This window comes from Miniopterus natalensis, chromosome 19 (genome assembly GCF_054644295.1).
Source record: "Miniopterus natalensis isolate mMinNat1 chromosome 19, mMinNat1.hap1, whole genome shotgun sequence".
Lineage (NCBI taxonomy): Eukaryota > Metazoa > Chordata > Mammalia > Chiroptera > Miniopteridae > Miniopterus > Miniopterus natalensis.
The window spans coordinates 8603156-8616708 of NC_142099.1; the positions used below are offsets into that span (position 1 = coordinate 8603156).

The 13553-nt window shown below is 54.1% G+C and overlaps 1 protein-coding gene across 4 annotated transcripts in view; it reads right to left on the reverse strand.

Moving 5' to 3' along the window:
* Positions 1-259: 259 nt before the first annotated feature.
* IGSF3 (immunoglobulin superfamily member 3) overlaps positions 260-13553 on the reverse strand; it is a 79042-nt gene continuing 65748 nt past the window's right edge. For all 4 annotated transcript variants that reach the window (XM_087827929.1, XM_087827927.1, XM_087827928.1 and 1 more), the window contains 4 exons: positions 11046-11456; positions 6617-7024; positions 2027-2485; positions 260-1148 (listed from right to left, as the gene is read on the reverse strand). In XM_087827929.1, coding sequence (XP_087684055.1) covers positions 898-1148; positions 2027-2485; positions 6617-7024; positions 11046-11456 — 1529 coding nt within the window. In that variant the 3' untranslated portion in view covers positions 260-897. The remainder of the gene's footprint in view (positions 1149-2026; positions 2486-6616; positions 7025-11045; positions 11457-13553) is intronic.

Sequence of the window (13553 nt, forward strand, 5' to 3'; positions counted from 1 at the left end):
CCTTCCTTCACTGACCGCTGGCTTCGATCAATCTGCAAGTCGGCAGCTGCTGGAAGCAGCCCTCTGCCCACCTTGCAAAGCGTGAGCTGTCTGGAGCTTTTGACGTTCTCCAACAAAGGTTTCTTATGTTTTTGGCAAGGCTGGGAGGAAGCCGATTTTGCCTCCCCGACAGGCAGGCTGGCCGGGCACCATCTACTCCTAATGGGGTTATGCAGGGTTTCTCTTGTACCTACACAGTTCTTTGAAGCAAAAAAAAAAAACCCTCAACGCTTTCATCTTGACTGCAAAGTGGTCCCAACAACTCCAGCAGGGGGAAGAGATAAGATACAAATTGGGCCCATACGTCACATAATTTTCAAGTTTCATTAAGAAAGTAAAAAAATGTTCGGGTGTCTTTTGCTCCAGGGGTGGCATTTTCAAGTGTGCAAAAGCAAAAGGTCTTAGAAGAGATTCCTTTGCGCCATAAAGTCCGTCTTTCCTTTTCTCATCCGTCGTACGTGAGAGAAATGCGTCCACAGCATTACGGAATCCCAAAAAGGGTAAACCAGGGGCATTTTAAAAAGAGTCCGTTACCAAGAATGGGAACCCCTGGAACATCTACCTGTTACTACCAGTGAGCAGACGTGGCACCCGGAGCTACTCACTACATCACCGGGAACGAAAACGAGAGACCGAATGCCGCAGGGGCGACACCTGCTCGGAAGTCGCGAGCCCAGCAGGGCTGCCGCCCAGAAGCAGCAGCCTGTCTCTGCGACTGGTCGGGGACTGTGGACGGTCTGAAGTCAGACAGTTTTCTGGGAGGGCTCTCCGCAGTTCGGGTGCCGTCTGCTGTCCCGTCACAGAGCGAGAGGCAGCGGGGGAGCGCCCGGGCTCGGGCGGCCGACGTCCCTGGGCCCCTCAGTCTATGGCTCCCGGGTGGATGCTGAGGACTGGCGGCTCCAGGCAGGTTGGGGAGTAGTTGAGGTGCGGTTCTTTGATCCACAGCAGGGGCACCCCATTCTTCCCGTCCGAGTTCTTGCTGGAGCCCCGGCTCTTGAAGCGAACCAGCAGGATGCTGATGATGAGGATGCCGAAGATGGGGAAGGGGTAGAAGAAGACGAAGTAGAACAGCGCGTCGTTGGCACAGATGATGGACTGCAGGGTGGAGCCTGGAAGGGCCGAGAGGGACGCAGGACGGTGAGGGCCGGGAACTGGGACCGTGGGCTTTGGCTCCCGAAGACCTTGCCCAACCCCACGGAAGCCATTTGGCAGGGTCCGCGCCCACCCTGTCTGTCCCCTACCACCACTAATCATGGGGACAAACCTTATGTGGTTTTTTTTTAAAATATGTTTTTATTGATTTTTAGAGCGGGAGGGAGGGGGAGAGACAGAAACATCGATGAGAAACATCATCGATTGGCTGCCTCCTGCACGCCCCCTACTGGGGATCGAGCCTGCAACCCGGGCAGGTGCCCTGACCGGGAATCGAACCAGAGACCTCTTGGTTCATGGGCTGACGCTCAACCACCTACCACACCGGCCGGGCAACCCTTCTGTTCCCTGTGCTCACAACAGCACCTCTTCCAGTTCACAGCTGGAAGTTCAAACTAAGCGATGCTTCCATTTCCCACCGCGAGTCAGTGGTACTGCTTGCAAAACCACATCGTAAAATGCAGCTTATCAACGGTGACCTTAACGGCATCTAGGTGGGGGTGGAAGCTGACTCTACTTCGGCCTGAGCCTCCTGCCCTGGTTCGTGTTTACTTGACCCCCTGTGCACTTAGGTCTACTTCCAAATGTCCCTCTCTGGGAATCTGCCCCGTTCTCCCCCTGCCGGCTCCTGAGAGTAGTTTTACTAGAAGTGATGCTCCTATCCCTATTTTTGGCATAAGCAATCGGGTCAATTACATGAACTGGCAGGCAGGCCCTATGTGCCCATGACAGGCGAGAACGCAGCTCATTAACCCATAACCAAGCGGCGAGTTTTAGCCTATGGGCCGCTGCAATCAGCTGTGACACCCTTCCCCTGTAAACTGGGAAAACTCACCTGCGTCCAGCACTCGGATGCCGATGGGGGCCGACTCCTCCTCTGTCAGCCGGTACCACTCCCTCTGGGGGCTGGGCAGCCACTCCTCCACGCGGCAGGAGTAGTTGCCCGTGTCTCGGGGGCTCGCCTGCAGCACCGTGAGCCTGTAGAGCAGCGGGGACAGCCTCTGGAAGCGCAGCCTGCCCTCCCAGGGGCCGCCCTCTGGGCCAAACACGGCGTCGGGGCCCACGCTCAGCAGGGCCGTCCGCTCTGCGGGGTCCTCCTCCTGCTCCTCGGCCTCCTGTTCTTCCAGGCTGGGGCTCTCCCCTTTCCCCGCAGCTTTAGTCCTCAGGGAGTACCAGGTCACAGCAAAGCGGGAGTCCTGGCTGGAGCGGGACACGATGCTGCAGTCCAGCTGGAACGCTGCCTTCTCAGACACCGTGGCGTTGGGGACCACCGTGTCCACCTGCAGGGCGGCATCTGCGGGGGCGCGGGACAGAGGAGGCTGTTTTAATTTCTTTGCTCAAGACAACCTTGATGTCCATCATTAAATACATGATAGTAATGTCCCTACAACAGAACACTGCGCACCTGCTGAAAGGAATGAAGGAGTTCTTACTACGTGCAGACGTGAAAGGAGATTCAAGAGAAAGTACTAGAGCACACAACGCTGTATGCCGAAGAAACCGTTTTATTCTGACACGCACATCTGTTTACGTTTGCATGGGTGTGTGTGGGAGAATTCACACGGAGCTGGCACTACGGCCGCCGTGGGACTCTGGGGAGGGAGGGACACTTATTTTCGCTGTAAACCCTTTTAGTGGTTGAACAGTGGCCCCCCCCAAAATTCACGTCCACCTGGAACCACCTATCTCCTAAATTGGAAATAGGGTCTGTCCAGTTGTAATTTAATTAAGATGAGCCCCAAGTCCAGTGACTGGTGTCCTTATAAGAAGAGGAGATGACACAGGGGGACACACAGAGAGGACAGGTGAAGACAGAGCAGAGGGTGGAGTGACGCAGCTAAGAGCCAGGGAGCACCTGGGGCCACGAGGAGCTGGGAGAGGCAAGGATGGCCTCCTCCCTGGAAACATCAGGGGAGCACGGCCCTGAGGACACCAGCCTCCAGAGCTGCGAGGGAACAAATTTCTCTGGTCTGAAGCTACCAGGTTTGAGCTCATTTGTTCCAGCAGCCCCAGGACATGAATTCACTTTCAGCAGCTTTTGCACTGACACTGCGCACATGCAGATTGTCACCTACGCCACAGTGAACCCACGGAGGTAAATATTCTCCAAGGATGGAAGCCAAACGCGGACACCAGACCTGAAAGGGGACTCACAGAGCGTGGACCCTCCCGGCCCCCGGAAGGTGACACAGGCAGTCTTCCCGCCTGAGTGGGTGGCACAAAGCGGCCTTGGAGAGGTGCCGGGCAGGTGAGTCGCGGCTCAGACACCATCAGGCAGGCCGTAACCTGCTCCTTTATTCTGCTGCTTTGTTTTTACTGGCTCACCGGGGTAGGTTCTCTCCCTGGCCCCCGAAAGGCTCTGTTTATGAAATGCTTGCGAAAGATGCCGACACAGCATCGAGAAGACAGAGGTACTGAACTGGACTCTGCTTGGATGGAGACCAAATCGGAGCACTTCCCAAGGACCGTCCCGGGCTTCCGGCGAATTTGGCTTAATGCCGCTCACAGGTGAACACCAAGCTGGGGTTCCCGCCGCTTCTGTGGGGCTCCGCCAAGCCCCTGGAACCCCCTCGGCCCACCTGGAGTCTCGGTGTGCACGGCTGCCATTCAGGGGCCTAGGAGCCACTACCGGGCACGACACGTCATCCCAGCTCTTCCCGGGGGAGACGGGGAAGTGCCGGGGGGCAGAAAGCAGCAGAACGGAGAGTATGAAATCAGTCCACAGGTGACTCAAACTCCCGGCTGCACTGGCTCATTCTTCCAGAGAGCGTGACTAATGCGGGACCCCAAAGCCACAGAGAGAAATACTGCAGAGCAAGAGGCAGTCTAGGGTGCTTTCCCTCCAGAACTGAACGCAGGGCCCTAACGCCCCTAGCGACTGGCCACTGTGTCAGAGGAGGTGGCCCTGGGGAAGGTCGTGCAGAACAGGCCCTGCAGCGGGAGGTCGGGCCCCAGAGTGCTGTCCCTTCTGCTCCCTCTTCATTTCTTCCCGTCTAACTGCTCAGAAATGTTTCTGGCCCCTTCAAGTGCCAGATACAATAGTATCTGCATTAGTGACAGATACAATACAATGTTTTTGAATGAATTTCCAACTTCACTCAACGCCCCTCCCCTCAACAGGCCTCTACCCATTTTGTGCCCCATGTGTGACTCCTGGAATAGGCCAAGGCAGTGACCTTGACCACGGACCCCCCGGCTCTCTGACGAAGGTGGTTTTCTCTCTTCCCCAGTTATGGGAGCCGAACACAACTGCGAATCTACCCAGCTTCAACCTCACTGAGGGCAGGAGCCTTCACTTCTTCTGTTTCATACCATGGTCGGCCTTACGCAACGCTAGGCGACTCTTAACTCTTGGAGTTTCATTATTTCAAGTCTCCTATTTGTCCAACCGATACCTCAGAGGGGAAAAATCTTTGAAGTACAGCCACACAATGAAAGTTAAGCAACCAGTGAAAATGGCGGTTACGAAATGCGAGTGAGATTACAGATAACTATCCTTTTCAAAACTATACTTTTCTGTTTTCAAAATGTTTTGTAACCAGCACGAGCAGCTGACACACAGTCATCGCCACATAACCGAGCTTCGCTCAGCGATGGACCCATACGCAGCGGTGGTCCCACAGGGCTATAAGGGAGCTGAAAACTTCCAATCGCCCGGTGACTTCGCAGACACCATACGGCTGCACCGAAACACATTAGTCACCTGTGCGTTGCGATGCAGCTGGACTGTACTCCTTCTACTTGGAATAAAAACAAGTACGCCACGTTACACCTCCTACGTCTAGTTTCCTGCGCCTCTTGGCTGCAACCCTTTCTCTTGTGCTTGATTTAGTCTTGTGTTGTTTTGTACAGAACACGCCACACAGGCGTGTAGCCCAGGAGCAAGAGGCCAGGGCACGCCACCTGGTGCGTAGGAGGCTGTACCGTCTGGGTTTGAGTAAGCGCCCTCTGATACTCGCACAGCGATGAAACTGCCCAACGATGCATCGCTCGGGACGAATCTCTGTTGGGAAGCGGCACAGGACTGTGCTCAGAAAGGGAGGGGGGTGGGTTGGGGGACCCAGCTGCTTGTTTGGCTGAACATGAGACGCAGGGGTGCAGGTTGAAGGGTCAGTCGGGAGTGCACAGTGTGGGGGGAAGGAAACGGGGGTGGCCACCCCAGTCTGCTCTAACTAGCTGTGGGCGTTTCTCTTCAGGCATCGGTTCCCTCAAAAGTAAAACGTACCGGTCAGGGTTGTTTTGAGGACTGGACGTAAACCGCCTAACCGTGGTGGGGACGCACCTGGCACTGCATAAATGTATGTCTCCTCCACTGCACCTGGGGCCTCGGCATGGTGATCTGCAAAATGGGTGGGCGCTGGGGACGGGGAAGGGGGTGCTCAGCTGCCACACCTCCACAATTTTACCTTTGGGGAAAGACGAGCAGCAGTTTCTAGGCGAGGCAGAAAGAAGAAAAAGCCCATGGGAAATATGAGTAACTCGGAACAGAGGTAGGTGATTTCCCCCACCCCTAGCAGAGACACAGGGGTAAGATAATGCCCTTTCTCGTAACAAAGGGCATATTCAGTCTCCAAAGTGTGTTCTGTGACGTGTGAGGCCGGCACGACTGTGAAGCTCTGGTGTTCTAAAGAAAAAGCTGCTCTACTCAGACACAAAAACATTACGGAAGCTTCCGACGACAACACAGAGGGACCTCGGGATGCTCAGAAAGCAAACAGGACAAGGCGTTCACACTGACACAGGTCGCAAATCCGTTTCTGCTCCATGTCCTCAGAGGGACCACTGACTCTCTGCTCAGAGATGGATGAATGATCCTATGATGGGCACAGGACACAGGGACCCGGCACAACTTTGTTTTAATTATGTGTTTAAATGTGTCACAATAATTGTACCTGGCAATCATGTGTATTCCGGTACATCAGAAACAAACAATAAAGACAAGAAAGCACAAGGCCACATGGTCTAATCATTAGCACCAATAAAACTGCTAGAAGGGAGAGATTGGAGGCTGCATATTCTTCATCTTTTTCTACTTAAAGCCTGTAAATCAGTTTTTTCCCACTGAAAATCCATGAGCTTACTTTTTGAACCACATAGCTACTGTTCTGAGGTTTCTGCATATCAGCCACTTGTCCGAATCCGAATGTACTCTTTAAAAGGAAGCTATTCTATGCTCTGGAGTAACTGACAAGTGATATTCTAGTTAAGAAACAGAATCATCTGAAGCCAAAGCCAGATGTGCAATTTTCCATTCACTAGGGGAAAAAAATTGAGCCACCACTGAATGTAAATGCAAACTAAACGCGCATATATTTAACTACAGACAATTTATTAATTAACAAACTAATTTTATGCATCGCATAAAATACTGTACTCGCAGGGGAAGCAGTCAAGGGTGCGGAGGCCTGGGGACGTTAACCCTCACCTGGTCGCATGACTGTAACGGCCGTCTGCCCAGCAGTGTCCTCCGCCCGTTTGTACCACACGCCGCTGGGGCTGGGCAGCCACTCCTCCACGTGGCAGCTGTAGGTCCCGCTGTCCTGCACCGCCACATTCTGGATGAAGAGCCGGTACACGCCGGACGAAGGACTCTCCAAATGCAGCCGTCCCTTCAGGTTGTTTCTGGCCGCCTGGTCTCCGTAATGGAAGGTGGCCTCGCGGCTCAGGCGGGCCACGGCCTCCCGCTCCGGGTGGTTGGGCTTCCACACGAACCACTCCACCACGAGCTGGGAGGCCGCGCTGGTGCGGTTCAGGACCATGCACTCCAGCTGCACCTGCCGCGTCTCCAGAACCGACAGGTTCCCCTGCACGTGGCTGAGCTTCAGGCGGCTGTCTGGAAAGGCGAGGAAACAGACGTCAGCAGCAAGAACACAACCAGCCACCTCCACGTACCCTTTCCAAGCAGAGGGGATGGGTACCTTCCGAACACAGAAGGAAGACAGCCCCCTCACATTCTGAGTTCTTGATCCTGTGCCCGAGTGTCTGGGTTTTAAGGGGTTCAATGTGACAGGGATGGCTGTCCCCTCATTTATCACCCTCATCAATTCAGATGCCTAGCAGAGAACAAGCACATCCTCTTGTCCTAGACGACTTGTGCAGGTGACTGCACATCCCACTGACAGCGGACTACGAGGCGAAGGGCTGATGGCGCAGGTGGCTGGGAAAGGACAGGAAAGGGCCTGGTGAGAACCCCTCTCCAAGCAGGAGATTTTTAAAACTGACCCCATGAAGGGAACATGCTGGGCTGTCAACCACTAAAGAGCTGCAGTGGAAACCCAGTTTAACAGGCTCACAAGTTGGTTCCAAGAATTGCAGTTCTTACTTTTACTATGAAAACAACCACATGGTTTCCTCTCAAGGTGGGAACACAACCGACCTGACAGCAACAAACAAAAGACTGATATTGAGGGAACCTGTGGTTTGAAAACTAGGCCCATCAAAAGTGTCACTAATGATGACACACCCTAATGGCATGCACGTGATCTCATCAGAGGCCCTAATGAGCATGTCTGGACCGGAGGCATCAGAAAGTTATGAAACTATGAAGGTCCAGAGGCCGCCAGGAAGGCCCCACCCAAGTGACAAAGAGGAAGGAGAGGGCCATGCAAGTTAACTTCAGAACTGTCAGGATATTTTACAACGCATGTGATTACTTTTGCAATTAAAAGGTCCAAAAATTAAAGACAACAGAAAAAAATGTTAAATAAGCAGTTTCCCCAAAACACACACACACACACACACACACACACACACACACACACACACACACACACTCTCTCTCTCTCTCTCTGGTTGTCTCTGGGTTGAAAGATTATTTTATTCTTTGTGCTTTTGTATTTTCCTAAAGTTCTAAAGTGTACTTTCTCAACAGGAAAAAAATAAGGGGAGGGGAGGGAAGAGAAGAATTGGAAGCAGGAGGGGAAAAAAAACACAAAAAATGAAAAATATACAAACCAAAAATCTCAACGGAAAAGGGGGAATGTGCTGTTCATCAGAGTCCTGTAGGTTTTCTCTTCATAGTGTTAATATTCCCCACACCAAGATTTCACGCGTTTTGACGAGAATCCTTACAGCCCCTCTGCACTGCCCCAGGTCACCTGCTCTGAGTCTGCAGGCTCAGACGGAGAAATGCCCTCGATAAATTTAGGATCTACAGAGAATCTCTTAGTTTCGGCACAGATGAGAAAAGGGAAAGGATGGGTGGTGACTAAAAGGAACCCCTGAAGGGGCGTGACCTTGTGCCCTAAGGAGGGCGAGCCCAGAACTGAAAAGAGGCAGGAAGAACAGAAACCTGAAAGAACATCTGTGGGCCTAACGGCAACCTTCAGTCTTCAAAAGCCCCTGGGACTGGACTGACGGCAGGACACAGGTCACTGGAAATACCAACGTGGAAATACCAACAGGAAGCACGGAGACCCGAGCTGCCTTTTTAATGCACCAGCAGATGGGTTAGCACAGAATGTCCCTGAGAGGCCCATGAGGACAGGGGCAGTTTTAGAAATGCAACAGCCTGAGGGAAAGGAGGGGACAGGCCCACCGCGTTCAGCAGGGGCCAGGCCACGTCTGAACTCCATCTGCTTACTGAACGCAGTGACTGGGGCCTCCGGGGAGATAAGCCGTGGGTACAGAGTGATTAGGAAAACAGGGACCTGTGCTCACTCAGGGGCTTCACGTCTGGTGGAGGAGACAGGCACAGATATGTAAATAACGAATAACTGACAATAAGTGAATTTCCATAGGTATGAAGAGGCTCATAATTACCTGTATCAACACGTAAATGAACAGAATGCCACGTGGTGTCATGTGCTGGGAAGGAGATGGGAAAGGGGGACAGAGCGCCTGGAGTGCTATTTCAGTTAAAAGGAGCTTGGAACGCCTCTCCGAGGAAGAATGACATAAATGACTATCTGTGGTCCACAGGGTCCAGGCTACAAGAACAGTCAAAGGCCCTGGGTGTTCAAGGAAAGCAACCATTCATTCCTTATTCGAACAATCTTTACCGAGGGGGCCACTCCAGTGGCTGAAGATACAAAGACACAGCCCCGTCCTCAAAGTGCTTACAGTATAGCAGGAAGGAAATACAAACACACAATTATTATGCTACGTGCTATATAAGAAACCCCTGGTGCTACGGGAGGTATCAGGGAAGGCTTCCTGGAGGTGGTGCCGAGGGAAGTCTTGGGAAAGGGGTGAGGACAGGAAGAGAAGCAGGAAAGGGGCATTCCAGGTGGAGATGGCAGCACGAGAAAGGGCGCGGAGATGGGACTCGGGCCGCCAGCACAGCACCCCGGCGCCCTTCAGGGAGGACACACAGTGACAGCCGATTGCGAGCATGCAGGAATGAGGGATGGGGGGGAGCTCAGGGCCACATTAGGGGAGAAGTTCTAGAGCTTCTTTAACAAGAAGGGGAGACTGACAGGGCACCAAGAGCTCCCTCCGTATATCGTCGTGTCAGTTAACAACAGGGATACTCTGAGCAAGTGTCCTCAGGCAATTTCATCATCACAGAGTGTACTTACACACCCAGGCTCATGGTCTAGCCTCGGCAATAGGCCTTTACAGCACGTTGCTGTACTCAGTACTGTAGGCAGCTGTAAGGCAATGGTAAGTATCTGTGTACCTAACCACAGAAAATAAAAGATAAACAGGGGTGCACCTGTATGGGGTGCGTACCGTGGATGGAGCCTGCAGGACCGGAAGCTGCTCTGGGTGAGTCAGGGAGCGAGTGGCGAGTGTGAAGGCCGAGGACATTACTGTGCGAGATTAGAGACTAAACACGGTGCCACGAGCCCTCCCCCTGCTTCCTTCCAACAGGGTCAGAGAGAGACCCTCAGAGCTGTCAGTGCTGCTCCGTGAACAGGGACGTGGGCCGGACTGGCTGGAAATATCGAGGAGAAAGTGGCTGGGTAAGGCGTGGGTCACCCTACAGTGACTGTCAGGAGGGAGTGAAAGGTGGCCCGAGGACCAGGAGGAATGAGAAATGAGCAGCTCTGGGGTGCCAGGCTCCTCTGTCTGAAACAGGTCGGCAGCTGACTGACTGGGAGGTAAAGTGTGCACTCAGAATCAAGGCGCTGTAAGTGGAGGGAATCTATTGCCCACCCCCACAGACACTGCTCCCGTCTGAGATAAAGTCCTCCTGAACCATATATCCTTCCATTTCTTACAGGAAATCAGGCTCCATTATAATTTTATAGGACCACGGTCACATATGCGGTCTGTCGTCAGCCAAAACATCATTAGGCAGTGTGTGACTGCATCGGAAAGGATATGACCCAATTCTCTCTTGGGATGTTCTAGGGGCAGATCTGAAACCTGAGAGGGAATTGACGGGGAGGGGGACTTTCAACAATGAGGGGCACCCAAAAGGCCTGGGAGGGTGGAGAGCTCGCTCTCTCCCCGAAGGCGCTCGGCCAAGGTCAGACGCCATCTGTCAGGGTGCACCCACGAGGTCTGAAAGGGGCCGCGTGGTGATTTGGTTTGGAGACAGGAAGCGTTCATGGAAACTAGAAAATGACTTCTAGGCAGGAATCCTGAGTTTAGAGCTGGCCCCACTCAAGATCCAGGGTGCGAACTGCAAACCCAGAAAGAGAGCTGTGAGCCACCAGAATCCTGCCAACCACAGCTGCCCACCAGGCCTCTCCCTGGTGAGGATGCCATCCACAACAGCAGAGTCAAGGACACTACGTTTGCCATCAGCACCAGGACCCCTTGCAGGCAAAGTGGGTGGGCCTGCAACGCACCGGGGCGATGGTCTGCAAGCGGCACCCACAGCCGGCGGGGACCCCAGGGCCCTGTGCAGGCAGCCTCTTCTCACTAAACCCACTGGCCTGGGACGGATGCACCCTTCCGCTTACCTGGCTGCTTCACAGTGACTTCTGTGCGCCCAGAAACCTCCTCTGCCAGCTTGTACCAAGCGTAGTTGGGGCTCAGCAGCCACTCCTCCACATGGCAGTAGTAGCTGCCACTGTCGCTGACCTCGGCTCTCTGGACAGTGAGGCTGAACAGGCCCCCGGACACATGCCTCTCAAACTGGAGCCTGGCTCTCAGGCCCTCCTCCTCGGCGTAGGTGCCGTACTCGAAGGCGGAGTTATGCGTGGTTTTGAGAATGAGCTTGCCGTCGGCGTCCGAGGGCTTGTGGACGTACCAGAGCACAGCGAAGTGGGAGTTCTGGCTGGTCTGAGACTTGACCGAGCAGTTCAGCTGGATGGGCCTGTTCTCCACCAGGGTGAGGGTCCTCTTGGATTTGCTCACCTGCAGCTTTGTCACTGCCGAGGAAAGGGGGGAGTTCAGCAGATTCATCACGCACCCTGGACACAGCCGTCCAAACCTCACCTCCAGGCGCCCAGAGGACGGGCGTGGATGGTGTCCTCCAAAGCATGGCTCCAAGAGGACAGCTGCGTGGGGTTGAGTTCACCCCACGCACCCCTCCCTCTGTCCCTCCGTGCACGGCCCCCACTCAGACCTCACCGTCTCTCCCCCGTCTCCTGCCTGCTCCCCCGCCTCACACCGGCCTCCAGGGGGATGCAGCTAAAACACAGATCTACACACATCTCCCTGCTTGAGAAGTTTAACGGTTCCCAAGTGCTTTAAGGTTATAAAGAAAAACATTCCTTCCACAGCACAGAGCTCCTCCAGGAACTGTCTGCCCTCACCTCCCACGACTTGCCCCTCGAGCCCCCGCACCCCACCTCGCTTCCCCCTGAGCCCTGGTCCCCGCTCAGCTGTGCTCCCTGCCTGTCTCCTCTGCCGCCTCCCTTCTGACCCTTCTCTCCACTCAGCCGGTGGCCCCCTGTCCCTCCCCTCATCCCCTCCCACTGAGCCGCATGCCCCTCCTCTGTGCTTTCACCTGCACCCTGTGTATCTTCAGGCCATTTTCCTGTCTGTGAGCTCCCCAAGGCTACAGATCAAGCTTTTTCCACTCGATGGGCAAATATTCAGAGTGTGCCCACTCTGTCCCCTCATGATGCTAAGGAGACAGTCCTGCCTAGAGGACGTTCTCCTTGCCGCACCCCCAGAGGCGGGCACAGTGCCTGGGCTTCAGAAAGTGCTAGGTCAATGCTCGGGGGAAGGGGGGGAACTAAGAAGAAATGACAAGCAGCAGGACAGAATGGAGCCAACTCCAGCCTCCCCTTCCCCTCACTATCCTGCTCCAAACCCAGGAGGGAGGGCAGACTCCCAAGTGAACCTACCTGCTAGTTGCTGACTGTGCTCACCTTTAAGGTGGCAACAAGCCACCTTCTAAGAAATATATCTTGTGAAGGTACTTTGAGGTCACACCCACTCCATCATCATCATTACACTTGGCTCTGCTTCCCTCTACCCGCTACCTACCCCCTCAACGGAAAAAGACACAATTCTAAGTTCCTCTTAGGAGGCTAATACTAAAACCATCATTCCACCTCCACCCCTCTTCACATTTTGCCTTTCGACACCAAACCACTCGCCAGGGGCAGGCACAGACGCCCCCGACAGGGAGAGGGAGCTGGGCTTCCTCCACTGGGCCTGCCCAGAGGGGAGGCCAGGCCAGCTCTGCCTGGGCCCATCTCCAGCACCCCTGCTGGTCAGTCCCTTGATCCAGACCCAGGACTGAGCCCACTGGTCATCCTGGGCACCCCCCTGCCAGCACTGGGTGGCTGGCTCGCTTGGAGCTGGGTGGGGACAAACAGCATCAAGGTCTGAGTCCCATGTGCCAAGGCAACTGAAACCTTCAAAAGGCCCAGCTGTCACTTGGGCAGCCTGGTCACACACGGACGACCCTTCTGAATGGCCGAGAGGATTCTGCAAGCTAAGGCACAGCAGCGTCCGACACTGCAGGAGCAACTCCAAGGACACATCTCCGTGAAGGACACACCCGGTAAACCAGGCGGCACTCCGCACAAGGACTGCTGCATTCACATACCTACAGGCCTTCTGGAGCCACCTAGGACACGCCAAGCAGGGGCATGAAAGAAATCTCATGTCCCATGCCCCACCCTTTTGGTTCATCTTTTCTGTGAACAAGCCCAGTCTCCTGCCTTATCCCTTCTCCAAACACAAAGGCCTCCCGGGCACACTGGGGTCTAGGGCGGGGTCTACCAGTGAGCTCCCGGGCTCTGCAAACTCCATTCCCATTAGCCTGCCAGTTGACTTTTTAGACCCGGTTCCTATAATACTTGAAACTAGCCTCTCTTTTCATTTGTTTCCAACCCGATTCACCTCATGCAAATGATATCTATGTTGTGCAAACGACACCACCTGAATTATCTGGTCCTTGGCCAAAAAAACTGGGTTGTTCAGTGTAGGGCAGAAAGAGCGTTAAAATGTATTATTAATTGGGGCCAGAATATTTTTGCAACTGTTACTAAGGAAACCTTAGTAACTGT